We start from the raw sequence: 22,050 nt of genomic DNA on the forward strand, positions 1-22,050 counted from the left end.
CCTTTCACTGTGATCCATGCTTACTTTCTGCTGAGAAAAAGGCATAAAAGGCTTAAAAGCTCAAATGCATAATGGGTTTATGAAGAAGAATGTTGTAAGAAAGATAGCTTTGATAGTTTGATTAGATTAACACAATCAATCAGTTTCAACAACTTATGCCACCCTTAAAATACAGGTACTGGAACTTCCTTAGTGGATGTTACTGCATCTAAATTGAAAAGCACTAATATCAAATCTTTCCAATGCAAATTTCCATGGAAAATGAACCGAAACACACTGTGTAAGGATGACGGCATTTATAAACACATGCCTCTTGCCCAAAGAATAATTTAGCAAAAATGAAGCATAAGTACCTGTATGCTTGTTCGTGAGGATGCTTTTCTACTTTAAAAATGTACATGGAATTTGTAAATAGTTTACATATATGGAAAATAACAGGGCAATTTTTGGAACTATTGAGCTATACAGAAAAAAATTACCAATGCTTACAACATAGTCGGCATGGGTTTATGAAAGGCAGGTCCTGCTTGACTAACCTGACCTTCTTCTATGACAAGGTGACCCGCTTAGTGGATGAGGGAAAAGCTGTGGACATTTTCTACCTGGGCTTTAGTCAAGCCTTTGACACAATTTCCCACAGCATTCTCCTGGAGAAACTGGCTGCTCATGGCTGGATGGGAGTACGCTTCACTGGGTCAAAAACTGGCTAGATGGCCGAGCCCAAAGAGTGGTAGTGAACGGAGGTAAATCCAGTTGGCGGCCAGTCACAAGTGGTGTTCCCCAGGGCTCAGTATTGGCACCAGTCCTGTTTAATATCTTTATCAATGATCTGCACAAGGGAATTGAGTGCACCCTCAGTAAGTTTGCAGGTGACACCCAGTTGGGCGGGAGCGTTGATCTGCTCCAGGGTAGGAAGGCTCTGCAGAGGGATCTGGACAGGCTGGATCAATGGGCTGAGGCCAATGCTGTGAGGTTCAACAAGGCCAAGTGCCGGGTCCTGCACTTGGGTCACAACAACCCCACGCAGTGCTACAGGCTTGGGGATGAGGGGCTGGAAAGCTGCCTGGCGGAAAAGGACCTGGGGGTACTGGTTGACAGCTGGCTGAACATGAGCCAGCAGTGTGCCCAGGTGGCCAAGAAGGCCAACAGCATCCTGGCCTGTAACAGCAATGGTGTGGCCAGCAGGAGTAGGGAGATGATCGTGCTCCTTGTACTCGGCACGGGTGAGGCTGCACCTCGAATACTATGTGCAGTTTGGGGCCCCTCACTACAGGAGAGACATTGAGGTGCTGGAGTGTGTCCAGAGAAGGGCAGTGAAGCTGGTGAAGGGTCTAGAGCATAAGTCTTATGAGGAGTGGCTGAGGGAACTGGGATTGTTCAGCCTGGAGAAAACGAGGCTGAGGGGAGACCTTATCGCTCTTTACAACTACCTGAAAGGAGGTTGTAGCCAGGTGGGTCTTTGTCTCTTCTCCCAAGTAACAAGCGATAGGAGGAGAGGAAATGGCCTCAAGTTGCACCAGAGGAGGTTTAGATTGGACATTATGAAAAATTTCTTTGCTTGAAAGGGTTGTCAAGCATTGGAACAGGCTGCTCAGCAAGTCACCATCCCCAGAGGTATTTAAAAGACGGGTAGATGTGGCACTTCAGGACATGGTTCGGTGCTGGTCATGGCAGTGTTAGGTTAATGTTTGGACTTGATGACCTTAAAAGTTTGTTTCCAACCTAAGTGATTCTATGATACTCTAAATAAAGCATATTTATATTTTAAAGACACATGCTATGCTGTAAATAAGAATACATAATGCTGTTGTTCTCTCTTTTATTAGAAATACCCAGAAACTTCAAAAGATGGAACAACTGAACAAGCATGTCTGGCAATAGTTAACAGCTCCAATTCAAAGAACTGCAGACAAGGAAATGACCTATCATAATTTTGCCTTCTTGAATTTGTTGTTCTGGCAGTCATAACATTGTCTAAATATTGCTTTATTCCTCTCCCCTCTGAGTTTTACTAAATGTTATATATTAAAAGATGACTTGTACTCTATGAATAAATTTAATGTGCACACTGGTACAGCTATAGCATAAGCCTCACAGATTTATAACCATCCTAGCATAATCAATCTCATCTTGGTATAGTGAAGATCAGAATATGAGGTTAGTAGCAGGATAGACATCTCCTGTGGTACTTAAACAGGAATAAGGATAGGTGCTTATTTTCAACTCTGGAGCTTGTGAAGGAAAGATCCTCCTTTTTTTCAGTATTCTACATTGTGACAAAAATTTTCTTTACAAACTACTTTCCGTAGTAATGATCACAAAGAATGGACTAGGTTCCGATCTATGATTGCACAAATACATGATGAATTTTATCCTGTATAATGATGCCAAATTATTCTATCATGATACAACAATGACAGCAAAACTAGATACATTTCAACTTTTGCTAACCAAGAACAAATAGTCTGAAATTACTATAGAAAAAAATATATGCAACTTTTACCTGTTTTCAGCAGGTGTTGAAGATCCTCTGAGTAACATTAGATAAGAGCTATCTGATAGACTGCAGCGATGTCCATATAATAACAAAATCCACTATTGGCCTTGAGATAGTGCCTACTTAATCCAGGACTATGTGACATGGACCAAATAGGGTTATCTGAAGGCTCATGTCTGCATTTACATTAGCGAGTAACTCAGGATAATAGGAGATAATGAGAAGATCAGAGCAGTCTGGGCTGAGGCTTCTACAGCTACAGTAAATGCAGTCTGGATTTGCGTCTGTCTTCACACTCAATTAATTCTTGGATTTTACTTCAGACTACATTTAGCCTTCAGCCCTCAAATACAATGATCCCACCATTCACGTGGTTCAGAGCTGTTCAAGTCATTGCTTTGAGAAATGTATATCCCCTTTAGGGGACATTACGTGTTGGAGCCTCTTTGGTGTGTAGCTGAAAACGAGGATACTGTTAAATTTCCTCAGAAGGGAATTAACACCAAAAATATTCTGTGAACCAAACCAAAGGCAGGCAAGAGGAATTTGCTTCAGAACTGCACTACTATTCCAAACCAAAATGCAGACTTGCATCTAAATTTTGCTTCTCAAGAGAAGAATCTAGAAAAAAAGTGCCCAATAAACACAGAACCCAAACAACCTAGAAGCTGTCAGCATATCAGAATGGGAATTGAGGAGGGTCACGAAGATGATCAAGGAGCTGGACACTTCCCCTATGAGAACAGGCTGAGAGAGTTGGGGTTGTTCAGCCTGAAGAAGAGAAGGCTCCAGGGAGATCTTATAGCGGCCTTCCAGTACTTAAAGGGGGTCTGCAGGAAAGGTGGGGAGGGACTGTTTATCAGGAAGTGTAGTGATAGGATGAGGGGTGATGATTTCAAACTGAGAGAGGGTAGATTTAGATCAGATATTAGGAAGAAGTTCTTTACTATGAGCGTGGTGAGGCACTGGCACAGGTTGCCCAGAGAAGTTCCGGCTGCCCCCTCCCTGGCAGTGTTGAAGGCCAGGCTGGATGGGGCTTTGAGCAACCTGGTCTAGTGGAAGGTGTCCCTGCCCATGGCAGGGGGGGTGGAACTAGATGATCTTTAAGGTCCCCTTCAATCCAAACTGTTCTATGATTTTATGATTCTATGAATTTTTGAGCTGCACATGCCAATTAATATAATCAAGGTCACCTCACATAACTGCAGAGATACTGCCTACAAGCATCTACAAGTACAAAGCTGCAAAATTAGCAGCATGCCCATTAACACAAGATTGATCAAAAAAGTTGGAAGTTCTCATTTCCATGGCTGTAAAAAAGGATTCTTTTAAACAACACTTTAATGGTTCTAGAAAGAGAAATCATCTTCTGTTTCAAGGGGAAGGGAAAAAAAAGAAATAAAAAGATGAAGACTGCAATTAGAGGAGCTGGACACAAAGATAGAAGGGTTGGTGAATCGGCAGTCTGATTAAGACAGCGGAGAAACAAAAGCTAGCCAGGGTGAAATTAAAGCTTTGTGAACCCCTGAAACTGGAATGAAAAACAATCTCAATAATCAACTAAAAACAAGTGTACTTCACTACTCTGCTAAAGTGGGCTGAAGTACCCTTAGTGTAGTAATATTCAACCATTCAAAATAACAGTAGCTAAATTCAGCATATAGAACACTGTAAATGTTGGAGACAAGGGTATTGTTCAACTTCAGGAATTACCAGTTTTGAAGTGTTCAACGGGAGACACATTTTAAAAAAACAGTATGATTTTCTTAACTCATTTCATAAGCTACCTTCAAATGAAGTTCCTAAAGGCATTTTTGGTTAATGTCTATCAGCATACATGAACGACAAACCTGTGCCACTGGCAACACACAATTCAACTTCCATCTGATTCCATGAACTCAGTATCTCTCAAACATCATGGTTAATATGAACTGAGAAAGCTATATAAAGAACAATATTCTTCCTACAATGAACTTTTTCAATAAATAGAAATAAAGTCCTACTTTTCCCCTTCTACTTTGGAAAAATACAGTTCCAGCATTTAACGCAAGTACCTCCAGCTTGAACTGAAATTTGACTTCCTTCAATAACCACTACAGTTGTGGCTTCCAAAAACTGCAACAGCAGATGTAGAGTCACCATCTCTGAAAGATCTATTTCCCACAACAGCTATTTTCATTTTATTTCTAAACTCTTTCATTGTTCACAAAGTCATGACAGTATCGTAGCACAGTAGTGACGCTCAAGTTGTGATTCAGACGTTACACTTAGTCTTGAGTGAGTGCTCTAAAGAGATCTATTTTGATTTTTTAGCTTCACTGAAAGATATTACTACCCTATGGATTGTTGAAGACATACCCATTGTTGAAGACAACTGAGTTACCTGAAATGAATCTTACCTACTGACTCCCATGTAGAAATTTGCTAACTGCTTTATCAAACACACAATGAAAATGGATTAGGGTGTAGCCAAAAATGTTGAATACAGCTATGAATGTTCTTTCATCGACATATCTTTTCAAATAGGTGAATAGACTAGGCAAAATTGAGAAAAATAAATTAAGAGATAGTAGTATCAAATTAATTACATTAAAATGTGCAGGTATTATTAGTAACAATTGATTTATATACTTAATCAGAATAACCACTACAACAACCTAATATTTCACAAATTGTACTTTCTAGTGCATGTTCTATGGTCTGCTCAGAGATCTGAATAATCAGGACAACTTACTTTCTCAACAAGTGCCAAACTGTAGATTACTATCAAACTACAGATTACTATGCTGATTTTTCTTTGTTATTTTGAAACGAATTTTAAAAGCTAAAGGCAGCAAAGATTTAGTGGAATGATGCTTACTAATGACAGTCCAGGATAGCTGAAACCAGATTTAATTTGAAAACCACTGTCCATAACTGATGCTACATTAGACATCACTTTAGAACCTCTTCATATTCACCTACATACTGCAGCATACATAGCATTATTTCAGTTTCACGCTACAAAAATATGAATTCCAATTAAGCACAGAACAGCCAAAATTTAGGACAGATTTATATACACTTTGATATAGTTGGAGTTTTTTTGATCAGTAATTCCTGAACTACTGCTGGGAAAAAAAAAGACTAAATTGGGATAACCACAAGAATACTTACAGAGAAAAACAGCAAGAAAATGAAGGAACTGAATGATGGAAAATCTGAGTAACGACAGAAGAAGCAAATTACATATTCTGATTTAAAGAGATTCATACTATTCATATTAGAAAAAAAAAAAATCAAAACAAGAATAAGAATTGGGTTTTTTGAAATTCTGTAAGGCAAAAATACAGTACAGATAGTCTGGAAAGTGTCAGATAAAATACGTCGAACAAAAAAAAGTCCTATGCAGGATCTACTATAAAAAGCTACAAAACAAGTGAACCAAGAGCTTTCTGGAGGAAAAAGAATTCTTGGTATCAGTAATTGTCATCAGCTATCTAGGGAGAACTGTCATACAGATGCTCTGAAATGCAGATCTTAACTACGGGAGTCAGGTCAGAAAAAAAAAATAGATATGCAAATCATCAGCATAAGCTGACAGTGAAGTTGTAGGAAAGCCTCAGATCACCCATGAATAGGATGGAGAAGGAAAAGTAAAAAAGGACCAAGAACTCCTGTGAGACTGGAAGAAATGGCAGAATAGCTCTCAAAATAGACAATCAAGGGCAATGCAAGTGGCAGAGCAAAGCACAAGACTGTCATGTATCAGGAAAACAAGAAAGGCCAGAATATTAAAGTAGATGTGATCACTACTAGGAGATAAAGCAGTGGAGAGACAAAAAAAGATAAGCTTCTTAATATTTCATGTAGTCCTAATGCTGTTGTACATTCCAGAAACAAACAGTAATTATACCAATTTCATAATCCCCCTACAAGTATCAGTGCTACTATAAAGAAGCTATTTTGACTGGATGTTACTGTTGAACAGTAGTTTGTGTCCCCCCCCCCCCCCCCCACCAGTCCACTCGCAAGCTGTGTTTGAATTTAGGTTCTATAACTTACACAGCGGAAAAGAGTTAAAAGTTATTTTGAAAGTTTAATAGATTTCCTATGCCGGCTACTTGAAAGCTTTGTCACTACAATAGTCTGCTTGAAAGCAAACCAGGTTAATCTACACACTCCGACATAATAATCTTCAGTGTAGTAGAATGTTCTGCAGTACAAATATGAATTTTGTCATGAATATATACTATTTTACATATGGTAGTGAGGCTGCCCTGTTTTGTAAAGTGGTATCAACTGTAGATTTCTGAATTTCGAGTCTACTTTATGGTAATTTATCTTGTTTCTTACCTGGACAGAGTTCTGTTATTCAGAAATTGATTGCACACAGTAATATAAACCATATATTCAGTATTATTTTCAATGTTGTTGTTCATTTACAGAAGTAACATGCTTGCATTTTTATTCAACTTTCATCTTACATCTACTAGAAAAACTTCTGACTTCATTCAAAATCTTGTTGTTCGAAGTTGGAAATTTTTATTGTTCAAAGTTGGAAACATCACACATTCTCACAGTTAGGTAATCTATCTATCTATCTAATGATGTATTAGCCATGAATGTTTTAATAAATTTGAAACAAGAAACCAGAGAACATGCTAGGATTATTTTATATTTGTTCAGGTTTTAATAACAATAAGACATCAGGAACAAAAGGAAAAAAAATCAAACGGTGGTCATGGTTTAGTTGTTAGTGTTCACTTCTATGAACACCAATAACCAGAGTGACTAACTGGAGCTTGAGAAAAGAGAACTAACTAGATTCTAGTTTTAAAACACTAAACCAAAAAACTTGAACTTGTAGCGTAGTCTCTTAAGACACATTAAGTGAAGCTCAGCGAGGAAGGGCTCTGTGGGAAGAAGGAGCAGCTCTATCCTCCATTGCAGGGGTGCCCTGCAAAGTTCATTTTCTGCTCCAGCTCCTTCCCCTGGGAACTGTGAATTACACAATGACTCCGCATCCCTGCTCACAACCTACACAGGAAAGTCCCTGCATCCATGCCACAAACACAAGCACAAACAGAATGCAACAGTATTATGCCCACTAACTCACATGTTTAAAAAACATTAGGGGTATGAGAAGAAAACTCTGAATCAGAAAGCTCAAAGAAATGTCATATAAGAATGCTTGTATTGAACTGTTTCCCTTGTTTCTTTCTTTTTTTTTTTTTTAAATAGTACCTAAAGGTAGATAAGGTGAAACATGCAAGCATAACTTAACACTGAATCGACTTTAACTGAACACCTGCAGACAGTGGCAATTATTTTGCTATATTGCATAAAACGACGCTTACAATGGGCTTGAAATTTTTTTCAAAAGTGTTTAAGATCTACTAATAACAATTTATTTTTAAAGTAATGAAGGAAGCTTAGTCTGCTACTCTCCTTACTCTATAGTAAAATCCATGTGGTTGTAAAAATCATGCAGCTGACACCACTCAATAGCTTGGATCTGTCCTTCTTCATGCATCATCAAAGGTATTTTTCATCAACAGCAAACCAGTTTGTCATGAAGAAACGCCCTGAGAAAAACTTACGGATATTTATCACCACAGCCATCACTTGGCTCACAGAATTGTCATTCTGTACAGCTAAAATTAAGAAGCCTCTTTGACTTTCATATACTAGTTTTAGATTGCTGTATTGGCAGTTATAAAAAGGAATTTAATAACTGAAAATAAACAGAATGTTACAGAATCACAGACTGGCAGGGGTTGGAAGGGACCTCTGGAGATCATCTAGTCCAACCCACCCTGCTAAAGCAGGTTCGCCTACAGCAGGTTGCACAGGATCACATCCAGGTGGGGTCTGAGTATCTCCAGAGAATGAGACTCCACAGCCTCCCTGGGCAGCCTGTTCCAGTGCTCTGGCACCCTCAATGTAAAGAAGTTTTCCCTCATGTTCAGGTGGAACTTCCTGTGCTCCAGTTTGTGCCCGTTGCCCCTTGTCCTGTTGCTGGGCATCACTAAAAAGAGCCTGGCCCCATCCTCTTGGCACCCCACCTTTAGATATTTATAAGTGTTGATAAGGTCCCCTCTCAGTCTTCTCTTCTCCAGCCTAAACAGACCCAGGTCTTTCAGCCTTTCCTCATAAAACAGACACTCCAGTCCCCTCATCACCTTAGTAGCCCTCTGCTGGACTCTCTCCAGTAGTCCCTCTTGAACTGGGGAGCCCAGAACTGGACACAGTACTCCCGATGTGGCTTCACCAGGGCACAGTAGAGGGGGTGGAGAACTTCCCTTGACCTGCTGGCCACACTCTTCTTAATGCACCCCAGGATGCTATTGGCCTTCTTGGCCACAAGGGCACATGGCTGTCTCATGGTCAACTTGTTGCCTACCAGAACTCCCAGGTCTCTCTCCGCAGAGCTGCTCTCCAGCAGATTGACCCCCAACCTGTACTGGTGCATGGGGTTATTCCTCCCCAGGTGTAGGACTTTACGCTTGCTCATACTGAACATAACTGCCCAGCTCTCCAGCCTGTCCAGATCTCACTGAATGGCAGCACAGCCCTCTGGTGCATCAGCCACTCCTCCCAGTTTTGTATCATCAGCATCAGCAGCAGCAGAGAGACTGGAACAATTTTGTTGAGATAAACCATGAATAACTGAACCAAAACAGGTTACAACTTTTAACTGTATGTAGAGAATGACCTATTTTGGGGAAGCACTGACATTACTTATTTTAAGCATCTGGTTTATGCAAATCTCTGTGACTCATGAAAATAACAGAATTAAATTCTGATAGTGTCACATCAGGTAGTCACACTTTGGGAAGTGATCATTCAGAGGACTAAAGTTAGGTCTAAGTAAACTGAGAGAATACCTATTCAATCAACAGAAACTTTGGAGTACCATTTTTCAGAGAGCAGCCATACACTCAACAGCAGTTGAAACAATAGCCAAAGCAGATTAAAATCTGACATATTTAACTAACCTAGCCTACTTTACTGAGTGTCTGGGATAACAATAAAGCACGTTAGTAAAGCAAAAGTGAACAAGGCTTTTTGAACAAGATTTTAGTTTTTCTTTCTTAAGCCAAGTATATTTCTCCCTTTATCCATGCTATTTTATTAATAAAATACCCAGAGCATAAAATCAGTTAATCTAGCAACTGTTGGCCTATTCACACAAGCAGCACTAACAAGTTTCCTCTTTGAGCAACCATTAACTCTTATTTTAGAGCAACAGGAAAATAAATTTCTAAGTAGAACCAAATGATAAGTTTAAGGAACACCTACAATAATTCATTTGCTATGTAATGGAAAGTCATTTAATGCCACATTGAACTCAATAAAATGTCTTGTATTTGAATGGTGCTTGATAATACTTCACCTCTACACAGGCATCCTTGCTCTGACAATTAGCTGTTGTGCCTATAGGGTGAGGCAGATGGGCTAAACTGTTTTACTTACATCTCCACATGAAGAGGAGATATGGCTATCCAAAACCCCCTCCATGTATGCAGACCTCCTATAAAGGGCAAAAAAAATAATCCAGGTACAAGAGCAGTTTTATGAAAAACTTTACAACATGGAGTTCTACAGCTGCTTTAAGACAATGGAAGCATAGGCTGCTGCTGAAAAAGTAGTTTCACCTAGCTCAACACCTTGCACGTACCTATGCAATTTCATTTATGTTAACATAGTGTTATGTAGTCATGTAAGAAGCCAGATGATTAAACTCGTCTAGGTGAAAACTTATCCATCAGAGAAAAGTTATATCATCTAAAAGCAAGAGTGAATCACCATGAAGACAGACAGTTCAGCATGCCAGGAAGCCTCTGACAGCTCACTCGTCAGAAAGTCATTCACCTTTGCCATTCTAGATGGTTCAGCTCATTGTGGAGCAGGAAAGCATAAGATCAGTGTAAGGAAACTGTAATACTAGACAAGGGCATGTGTGGAAGCAAAGGCAGAAATACGTGTTAGTGGTTCCTTTATTTAGATGTCTCAAGTAGAAAATGTGGACACATATCTTCCCATCACTTGCAAGAAAACTCCTGCTTGAAAAGCATGTGATAAATTCTCAGTTCCTGACTTCCCAATCTGCATAAGCAAAATAGATGTGAAGCAGCTACTCTTAATACATACTTGCTTAAATTATATCTAATACAAATCACTGAATCATTTATGTTGGAAATGACTTCCTGAGATCATCCAAGAACATCCAGTCTAATCTCCCTGCTAAAGCAGGGTCACCTAGACCAGGTTGTCTAGGATCATGTCCAGCTGGTTTCTGAATATGTCCAAGGACGGAAATCCCATAAATTAGGCAATGTATGCCAATGTTTGACGACCTTCAGAGCACAAAAGTGTTTTCTCTGTTCAGATAGAATTCCATGTGTTTCAGTTTGTGCCCATAAACTCTTGTCCTCTCACTGGGCACTGCTAAGAACTTTTACAAATATAAACATAATTCAAAGACTAAGGGAATACACGGCGACTAGAGATTCTAATTTTAAAACTTCCTTTGAAATTACAGAGAAGTGTTATGAAAGTCTGGTATGTACAGAATCTAAAAGATGCACAAAATTAAAGAGCATATATATGTAAGAAAGGCAATTTTCCTTTCTCCTTGTGTAGCAACATGACTCTCTTTCAGACTTCAGTCTTTAAGAACAATATTAATTTTAATACAGCCTTCTAGAAACACTATTTCAAACTATTTTCTAAACTGTCTCTAACATTCTATTATTATCCTATAGAGTCATGCATCAAAATCCTGATCAATAAAGCACTTTAGAGTACATGCTTAATTAACTAAATTCATGAGTTGTTCTATTGAAGTCAATGAGACTACACACATTCTTTAAGTTAAGCATAAGAGAAAGTACTTTATCTCATCATCTCTGCATTCACAATCAACTTCCATTTAGCAACACAAAAATAATTATCTATTTCAATAGTACTAGAAGCTCCCTTGAGAACTTGAACCCAGAAAAACCTACAGGCTTCCCTATGGATATCACTAAGTTTTGATTTTGTATGGTTTTTTGCATGTCTAAATACCTTCCTCATAAAATAGCATGGCTACACGTCTTTTTCCATCTTTTATTTTCCACATTGAATCCTCCCTGATATCAATGAAAGCTACCAAAGAAAAATGGACAAAAATTAACAATACACAAATATATTGCCAATCCACGCTTACTTACATTAAAAACATTTCACATGATAAAAAAGTCCTTTTGAATATTATGAAAGGAATTTTAACTCACTTTTTGCAGAAACTCGGAGAGCTTCCATTTCGAAAGATTTCTAAATATAAGTGTCTACAAGCATGCTGTGTACTTAAGCTTACACAGTTAATGAATATGTAGTCAGTATATTCAATGAAGCCTAAAAATGGATTCAGCTGACCAGCCATTCTAAGCCATAACTAATCTCTCTCTAGGCTCCTCTGAGTTTATCTACTAGGTCTCCATCAGCTATCATGGAAGCTTAGATACCTGACACAGCAATACACACACAAATTTACCATAAGACACCTATATTTTTGCATTTATATTTCAAATTGAACCCCACCTCCACTGTTCACAGTAAGCCCACAGGTAGGAAGGCTAGAGACTAGGAACCTCAGAGTTCCAGATCTGACAGACCTCCAAACCCAGAAATTCCCAAGTAATATGCAAACCCATTCAAAGGCATGCATTTGTGCTAGATGATAACTTCAACTTTTATGGAGAGTCATATTTAAGCATCTCATACAGGCAGCTACTGTCAGTTTTATAATTGCTAGTGTAAGTGCATATTTCTTGGAGTTCAAGTAAACACCACCATACAGGCATTTACTCCCAAGAAGTAACCTGATATGCATTCTCATGGTCCCCAACCTGCTCTGCCGTCCACAGAATTTGAGCAGAGACACAGAAATGCCAAGATTGATTGTTACTGCAAAGCCAAGACAGAATGTGAAAATAAAGACAGGGCTAAGTAGATGAGATCTATTAAGTAATATGGCTAAGATCTCTATCAGGAGACGTAAAAGGCTGGCACAGGTATAAAGCTGATTTTATTTGATGGAGGAAGGAAGTTAATTTTTTAAAAATAAACAAAACATACGAGACAGGTTGGAGGAAGGTGACGATATATAACTGCATAACTGCATGTCATAGTTTGGGATCTGAATGCGCGTACTGCTCTGTGCAAGACTGTGGTCCGGAACAAAATCCATACCTGCTTAGTCTGCGTTCACTGGGAATTTGGGAACTCTGTATCAGTAAGAAACTACAAAATGAACAGGAACAACTAACAAACTACATCTGGATGATCAAGAAAGTACAAATCGTATATACACATCATTCTAATTCAACAAATAGCATTCGGCTTTCTTTTCTAGGAGAAAACCTGAGAGCTCATATAAATGTGAATGAGTGTATTTTAAGGTCACATTGAAAAGCTGAATTATTGTTTAAGAAACTTGGGTCTTCACCACTATGCACATGATCCTTATGTACGTTAAAGACTGAACATAAAGTTATACATACAGTTCAAGATAAAGCAATCTGGTTCTTTTTTTAACTACCATTCTTACCTTCTTTTCTTTGAGTTTTATGTTATTTCAGATTGCAGTTAGCACAAGATAAACAATAAGAGGTCACTGACTTCAGTGCTATACCACTGAAATATAATTGCCTGCCACAAAGTTCTAATGAGCACAATTCTTGTCAATGGGAGGTTGCCTTGGCAACAAAGTTATCCCGGAAGATAACTATCCATGTGGTAGAAGGTGATGACAGTCAGTTACCTGATAGAGATTTGAAAAGTATAAAAACTTTTCAATTGTTCAAGTTGAAGGGAAGCTTTATGTATCAGGAGTCTACTGACATGAGGGAAAATACTGACTGGCTGAACACAAAAGGGTCTAGAAACTTCCAAAGAAATGCAGAGTTAGAACAAGGACATTTTGTTTAAACAGGAACATGTTTAGATTGACAGTCTCACAAGTAAAATTTCCTTCTCTCATATGTTCACGTCTTCCTCTGGTGTCCAAGAATTAAATTTGATTTAAATCACACTTTTAGATTTACTTTTAAAGAAAACAATGTGAAAAGCTGTTCTTGAACATTAGTGAAAGTGAGTGAGATCAAGGCTGAGTTCAGCAGACAGCAGGACAGTGAATTCCTCAGGTAGGAAGCTAAAAAAAAAAATCCCCAAGAGAAAACAAGAGGTGGAAGAATCAAAGGGAGATGCCTGAGTTGAGTGCAGGCTCCAGAGGCCGCTGATGCTTTTCAATCCAGGAGCTGGTTTCTCTGATGGCATATGGTAGGTGGACAAGAAGAATCACTACCAAGTCACACAGTATTTTTACCTCTATTTCCCAAGAAAATAAAACTTTCACATTTTATATATGGGTAGGAAAGTTTACATCCCACTACGTCTGTCTCCCCTACTCCAGAAACTTTTAACCCACTGGCTAGTTTCAATCCAATTGACAAATGCCTAGAAATCTTCAAGACATGAACCTACCCACGTGTTAGTAATTGGATATTACATACTCAGATGTCCAGGCACTTTTAACAAGGTCACTAAGGAAGACTCTAAAATTAAGTTGCTGTCGAACAAGACAGAAAGTGTTCATGTATTAAGAGGACAAAAATAACAGAATACGATCTGTGATGCTCACTAAATTACTAAGTGGTATTCAAAAAGAACAGTTTGGTAAAGATGCAAAATTATTCAGGATGGATTTTACTGTTAAAGTAAAGCTGGCTGCAAAATGTTGCGGAAAGCTGTCGCGTCACTGAATAATAAAATGGCAAATGAAATTCAGTCTGGATATACACACGGGGAAAAAACACTGCAAAGCATACGCACTTGATGTTGTCCTTGACATTAACCACTAAGACGCGTTCCTGTGTGATCTACTCTAGGTGGTCCTGCTCTGGCAGGCGGGTTGGACTCGATGATCTTTCGAGGTCCCTTCCAACCCCTAACATTCTGTGATCCTGTGAAGACAGACCAGCTGGACTAACTACCAACAGCTACCTGAAAGTGCTCATTTTCAATGGAAGAAAAGGTGTGAGAGATTATAAATACAGAAATAAATAAATAGAAAACAACCTCACCTCATTCTATGAACCTATGGTGTGCTCATCCCTTGAAGAAGTTTCCACTTAGTATACGACAGAAATAAATTTTATAGTAAAACTATAAAGACTACAGAGAAGTAAGATAAGCACAAAAAGTGCATGAAATGGCTCCTGTAAGTACAGATATTTTCAGCTTGGAAAAGGAGTGAATGCATATATACATAGAAAACAGTTTTGAAACAGATGATGAGGAAAAAGTGAATAAAGAAAAATTTGACACAATTTCACATAATCAAGGAAATAAGTGGAAGTGAATTCCAAAGAATCTTTTGTTAAATCAGGAGAATTTCTTTTCACACTACATAAAGAAATTGCAAAAAATCACTGCCACAGGATGTTTTAAACAGTATATTTTAAAAGAATTTGATATATATGTAATAATACTGAATGGGCTTTTTTTTTTTTAAATGCGTAACAGATAGTGATATAATAAAGCTTCTGAGTAGTAGAAGATAAGAGGGTATATACCTTCCCCACTCTTCTGCTCTCACTTTAAATGTTTGTTGCCCACTTAACCTAACCTGGTTCAAGGATCTTTATGGTTCAAACCATGCTTTGTATAAAACAAGAAAAAAGACCAGACCACTTGGACAGTAAGAGGTCTTATGCTGCTGATGAAGAAAAAAATTCAATTGGAACAACTGTTTACTTAATATCGTGGACTCAGTATGGAAAAGAGATGTTAGAATTGCCATAAAAAGAAAAATATTCTTGGCCATGAAAAATTAAATCTGCTTTCAGTAGATATATTTCGAGTTTCTTGTCTCAGGTGGCTTGAGGCTTTGATTGAGACCAGAGTAGTAGTAATATCTTTCTTGTATAGATTCTCTGGTGTCTGTTGAGAAATGCACTCCTGTTTCAACTTTAATTGATTTCATTTTTTAAAAAAAATAAATACTAATCACAAGACAACTCTACTGAAAAATAAACTTTAATCATTCTTACGTTCAGGGAATCAAAATCTCTGATTGAATCTACGCAAAAAATGGAAACGCAGGAAAAAACTATTTCAATGACTGATAGCCAGACAAATAACATTATTACAAGTAACACTTTTTCCCTCCTTTTTTTTTTTTTTTTTTTTTTTGGTGGGAGGTGGTGGTGTTACAATTTCTGTAACCAAACTTATATTTTAATAAGCCCCTAGAGTTAGACCTCTACTTTTCCATTTGGATAAACAGAAAAACTGTGCTTCTGCAGTTTTCCATGAGCTTCAATAAGATTTTGGGGTTCTTGACACTTCTGGAAAATCATACCAACATTGTTTATTAAAATATAACATCCGATGTCTACTTTTAAACAAAATCCCCTTGATCAAAAGCTAGTAATGAGCTACATAAATGATACCAACAAATAAATGGGAAACAAAGATGTATGTTACCATATCGGACAACAGAGTACATGAGGTCCAATATAAGATACATGACAATAAAAATTAACACTAAGTCAAAGAAAGGGAAAATAAACTTCATCCCTCCTTGAAGAAGGAAAGGATATAAATGGCTGTCCAAGTACATGTGATAACATTGGTCTAATGAAGACAGGCATTTTCCAGAAAAAAGAAATACTGTTTATTTTGAGCAAAGGAAGCTCAATCAGTGTTCTGGATGAAGAAGAAAGATTTAAATTTCAAGGAGGAAAAAATACATTTTTCTGGACCCACTTGCAGGACTTCAGGAAGACAGTCAAGCCAGTAGGTTCCACCAGCAATGAGTGCTCTCTGTTGAAGTTTGTCTAGCTGATGCAACCTGAGAAACGTACTATCTACTAAGAAAGAAAACCTTAGGAAAAGACAGCAAGTAAGCTGGAAAAGGACCAGCAATCATTCTGACTTAACACTAGGGTTCAAATCACAGCTCTGCTCTCTCAATCTCTCTCCCTTGCACTGGTTGAGGTACTCATCAGCCCCCTCACTGGGCTAAGCTGAAGAAAGCCAGCAGATACTGCTAAGGAGCAGGGAGTAACAGGAGCTAGGAGAAATACCTATTTCAGCAGTGAGACAGTATATCAACTCACCAGTACTGTCAAATTCTATCAGTGTTATTATTTGCTTTTTCCTATAGCTTTTGCAAATCTTTGTAACTGCTTTGCATTTTACATGGTAGGATTATATGCTTTAATTTGCATTTATTTTCCATGGCAATCCTTAAGATATCTTGGCAACACTAAAGTTTTCCACACAAAAGAATAGGGTAAAGCTGTAAAGCAGGACACCAGTAACAGTACCTATATCTCACCTGCCTGTTTTGCAGTGTATTGGATGAGTCTGAGTGTGTGACCTCAGCCTACTGGTGAGCTGGCAATACAGCAGTCAGCTAGGTGGTACTGAACAAACAGGCTTCCTGGCAGAGGAAAATATTAGGCTGTACACTTGAACTCTAAACATTCACATGATGATTGCTGCTACGTATTTAAAATTGAAAACTAATATCTATAGCTGCTACAACATTTTCCATTTTTATTTATTTCTTCTTTTTTTTCTGAGCACATTTTTAGCTGTGGAATTTGTGTCACTGTCTCTTCTGCAAATTATGTACTACTACAGATTTACTTACACAGAGAAATCACTGCACAAAAGACAACACAAAAAGGTAATTTATGTAAGAACATCTAATGAGAAGGAAAACACTGTAATGAAAAATATATGCACTCCATTCTACATGAAAAGTAAATAAAATTAACTACTACACACCAATAAAAATTCTTATCCTATTTAAAACAGCAGTCAGTATAACACCATGTTGTCTTGTATCAGGATGATTTGATGGCATTGTTAAAGACTTCCTCCCAGCTCCAAGTTGTCCAGAAATCAAATGCAGTTTAGAACTCAATGTTTAAGCAGTTTAAAAATACTGATAGTTAAAACTAAACACTGTTCTGCTCTAAGATTTGGTATACAACCACTGACGTTCAAGACCTGCATTGCTATTTCTAGTCAAGGATGAAGCGTTTAGAATGGATGCCATCACTGTAATGGCACTGCTTCCTCCCTCCAACAGAGAAGTATACAGCTACATAAACACAGCGGATCTTAAAAGTGCCTCAAGAACAACACATATTTTAAGAAATAAAATAAACCAAAACAAAAACTTGATGCAAACTTCAATAAAATGTCTTGAACTGAAGCAAGAATACTTTCTGAGGTTTTGATGGTAAACATTTAAATATTTATCTAGAGTAGAACAGCACAGACACTGAGCATGGAGACATCCCCACCATTTCTAATACAATATGCTGAATCTTTTAAGTCAGAGATAGAAGCCAACAAAAGTCAGTTTCAAATACACAAAGCAATCTTTAAATTAGTGTCAAAATGCCCCTCTGGCAAGGAACAAACACAAAACTACCTTGCATTTCATAAGTGCATAGAAATATGTTAAACCCTTATTTATCTTGAATAATTCAGCCATGGTGCTATGTCATTTTACCAATCCTTCATGCCAAAAAACATGACAAAACATAAGATAAAAGGCAAGCGATAATAAAAAGATAAAACAGGGGTCTAACATTACACTATTTTGGTTTGTAGAATCTTTCACACTTGACAAAGTCTACAGCCATTAATATTAATCAGTTCTACAGATTTAAAATTTGAGTGTCTTGAGTGTAACTTAACAAACAGTTTCTATTTTGAATGAATTTACAAAGTATTTAGAGCATTTATCTTTAAAAAAAAACCAAACAACAAAAATCAACAATAGCAAAGCCCAAATCAAGTGAAAAACTGAGAAAATTCATTGAAATGCAGTTCAGGTTAAAGAATAAACCAAATATTTATGGCTAAAAAGCTCTCACAACATATCCCTCATAAGCAAGATGCATTAATGTCTTTAATTTTTCTTCTTTACAAAGTGCTGCTGCAGAAGACAGTGATATATTTTAGTGGATTTCATAGATCCAGTTACAGAATACCAGAGTATTTACTGAAGTGAGGATTCGGGAACCTTTCCAAATTTCCCTTCCCCTCAATTCTAACTAGCTCAAGTACAGGTATTTTGGATTATATGTTTAATGATTTACTTCACAGTAACAAATGACTGATGAATCCTAAATCAAACTAGACAGAAAATATAGAACCAGCCAGAGTACCTTTGCTACTGTACATAGGGAGACAGAGGTGGACATCATTTAAGTGTCCAATCCTATTCTCACCAAAGTCAATGGAAGAACTGCAACAAATTTTGAGAAACAAAATGTGGTTCTAACAACTCCAGACAACAACAGCTATCTATCACACTAGGAAATATCTAACAGCAGAGTATTTAAGTGTGCTGTCATTCCCCTGAAAAGATCCTGCTGCAGTTCATGAGAAAGTGGGGCCTGCTCTGAGAATGACCAATCTGGAATTTAAGATGGAGACAGCATAATATTTATCTTTCCCCTGTTTGCAGTGGAAAGATAAACATGCAGCTCAGTGAGACAAGGTATTATTTCAGCTTTGATGGGGAGAGAAAAAGACATAGGAGACAAAATACTTTTTTCTGTGAAAACATCAGCAGGATCCTCTCTTTCAAGAGAGGCCACTGTTCCCTAATCCTTGGGAGGGGAGGGAAGCCATCCACCATCACCCTGGGTATCTGCAGGAAACAGGGGAGCCAGAATGCATCCCTGGTGCAGACATGAAGGAATCCAACAGTCCCACGTATCTTCCCATTCCTTCCACATGAAGGAATCTGATTGTCCCACGTATCCTGACCCTTGCCATTGCTCCTATGTTGTTCCCAAATCATGCTGTGCACTGGGACTAGATTTGCTTGTCAAGAGTGTCTTGCAAATGTGTCATCCCTTCCTGAGAGCCATAAGGTAGGTAGAATCTGAGCAAAAGCTCTCACATCAGCAGTGTAGGGATACCTTTAGTCCCTTCTGTGGCTATTATTACATTACAACACGATTAGTTCACCTTCTCTCTGAACTTACACTGCAATTAAAGGTATTTCTGTTTACAGCAGTTTGAGCATACTGAGGTGGCGGGGCGGGGAAAGTCAGTACATGCACATCCTGAGTAGCCACTAAAATAGCAGAAGGCAGAGGTGTGGAAATCTAAGAAGAATCCCCATGTTTTCTTACTTTTCTGCTTTAAGACACACGAGGTAGCAAAAGCAAGCCTGGTAACAGGATCATCAGCCTTTGAACACAATGAGAAAAACAGTTAAGCATCCATCCAGGCCCTTACTATTATTGGTAGGTTTGGTCCTTCCATCTGTAACTGCGACAGATCCCTCATTTCTTAACATTTTCTTATCAGATTTGGATACCATTCTACAAAACACACTCCACTAAAACTACTTACTGGACTCATTAAATGAATTGCATGCAATTTTTAACCTTCTATTAGAGCTCTGGATAGATGGCCTAAGTGGACATTCTGGCATTAAACTGTATGAAACTAACTAAACATTGCTACACAATAAGCAGATATAAAGACACTGATATTTAAAGATGTTATGCCTCTTTACAAGACATAAATTATGAGTTATTCTCGTATTTACTAGACTAATTCCGTTGAAAATTCCCATGTAATTTAAAATATTTTTACTTTTCTTCCTTTTTTTCCTGTTAACTTCAACAACAAAGATAGTAGATAAGGATATATTGTTTCAATACATTGTCAAAAATTGCAACCAGAAGCTACTGGAATGTCAAGTAACAAAACTAAGAATAGGTAAACAGTTTTTCTCTGATATAAATTCCTTCACTTGACAGTCAGGCAAGAAATTATTGAGGAAAAATAACTACCTCAACTAGAGGTCAGTAACTTAAGGAGTTTTGTCTGGAGAAACAATAAGACAGAAGACAGAAGGATGAATGCTGAGAACTGGAAACTAGAAGCTAGTATTCGATTGAGTAGTTAAGCAGACAGGCAGTAAGAAGCCTGGAACTTAGAATCAATGGAGAGCATTGATTAAGCACAATTCCATGTTTTGCTTCTCTGAAGAGAGAGAGGGGAGTATTGACATTAACCCATGCTTTGAGTGAGTGTTCATTTTAGTACTATAAACTACCATGACATTAACTGCTTGGTTTTGAAGGGCAAGAACACTGAAGACATTAAATGTTTCTAAGTGGTAATCACTGAAGGCTTCTTCTCAAATTATGATGATGATCAGATGACACTAAAACTAAAGGTTCAAGAAAAAACACACAGAAACATACCGGCATGTCCAAAACACATTATCTGAGTTACAGAGGTTTCAAAAAGTACTTACTTGGTATGTGTCCCATAACCTGATAGTACACCGTAAAGGGACTTCTCTCATCAGCAAGTTATTCATCCAACGGAAAGCAAATTGCAAGTATTTCACTTCATGCTGATCCAAGTGCCTGTGAACTTGTTCTGAAGATAGAACAAACAGAGATTTTACTGCAACTTTTCCAAAGTCCTTAAGTATCAAATGCATTATCTGAAAAAACAAAATACTCCTCCAATCCCGAGCAAAGAAAACATGATGGTGCATGCAAACTCTTACAACCTAATGAAAATTCCCAAAATAGAAATTACTAGTTAAACATTACATTGGATTTATTTTTCGGCCTCTAGATGGCTTAAACAACTGCTCTCAGTTGTGTTACCTTAAGAAAAGATTAAGGTCAGAGCTTATATATATATGTATACCAGAAAAAAATATACAAAATTATAGACTGAAATGATTAAGTACCTATATCCTCACTAATTTCTTAGGCTACAAATTATTTGGGGCAAGACTACAAGAAAAAAGGTTTGCAAGTAACATAATGGCTTCCAAAAATAAGGTGTTGGTAATAAAGAGAAGACCACATTAAATTAACGAGGCAAAGAAATATAATGAAAGTGCATGTAAAGGTTGCATTCACTTGAGACCAAAAAAAAAGTGAGATTAATATGTAGGAAATACAGTGAGCAAACTAAAGTAATGTGCAGCTTAAATAATTTGTAAGTATAACATATAAATACAAATAAAAACCAGTATAAATCAATGGTTTCTAAAGCAGTACTCGTACATACTGTGTTTATTGTAGCACATTTAATATTTGAAAGCTGTGATAATCACTTGCATGGGTTATTGCTAGAGCTAATAGAACTGACTACATGGCTTTTATGTATTTAGATGAATTTCTTCCAAAAAGGATCACAGACATTATGTTAACAGGTTTTAGCTAACAGGCTCAAGTATGACATTGGCATGGTGTAAATGACAAATACTGCAGAAATGCTAATGTCTTATTTTGGATAAATTTATGACAAGAAGTCTTTGTTAAAGCCTAAATAACACTTCCTTATTGTCTGTCTTTATACATTCTTGGGAGATTTGGCTACCCAGATCATCCTCCATCCACATTCACAGAGGTGTATTATCAGCTAAAGCAATGAGTACATCCTGATTTTACAAATTTCACAGTTCTCAGAAAGATCTAAAAAGCCACTAAAATAGTAAATGA

General features: G+C 37.6%; 1 protein-coding gene across 4 annotated transcripts in view; it reads right to left on the reverse strand.

The window, feature by feature from the left end:
* The window catches only part of TBC1D22A (TBC1 domain family member 22A), a 184,804-nt gene that overhangs the window by 59,981 nt on the left and 102,773 nt on the right, over positions 1 to 22,050 (reverse strand). For all 4 annotated transcript variants that reach the window (XM_086473776.1, XM_086473768.1, XM_086473763.1 and 1 more), the window contains one exon: positions 20,841 to 20,968. In XM_086473776.1, the coding sequence (XP_086329902.1) occupies positions 20,841 to 20,968 (128 nt within the window). The remainder of the gene's footprint in view (positions 1 to 20,840; positions 20,969 to 22,050) is intronic.

The sequence above is a fragment of the Leptosomus discolor genome, chromosome 1 (assembly GCF_034619465.1).
Source record: "Leptosomus discolor isolate bLepDis1 chromosome 1, bLepDis1.hap2, whole genome shotgun sequence".
Taxonomy (NCBI): domain Eukaryota; kingdom Metazoa; phylum Chordata; class Aves; order Leptosomiformes; family Leptosomidae; genus Leptosomus; species Leptosomus discolor.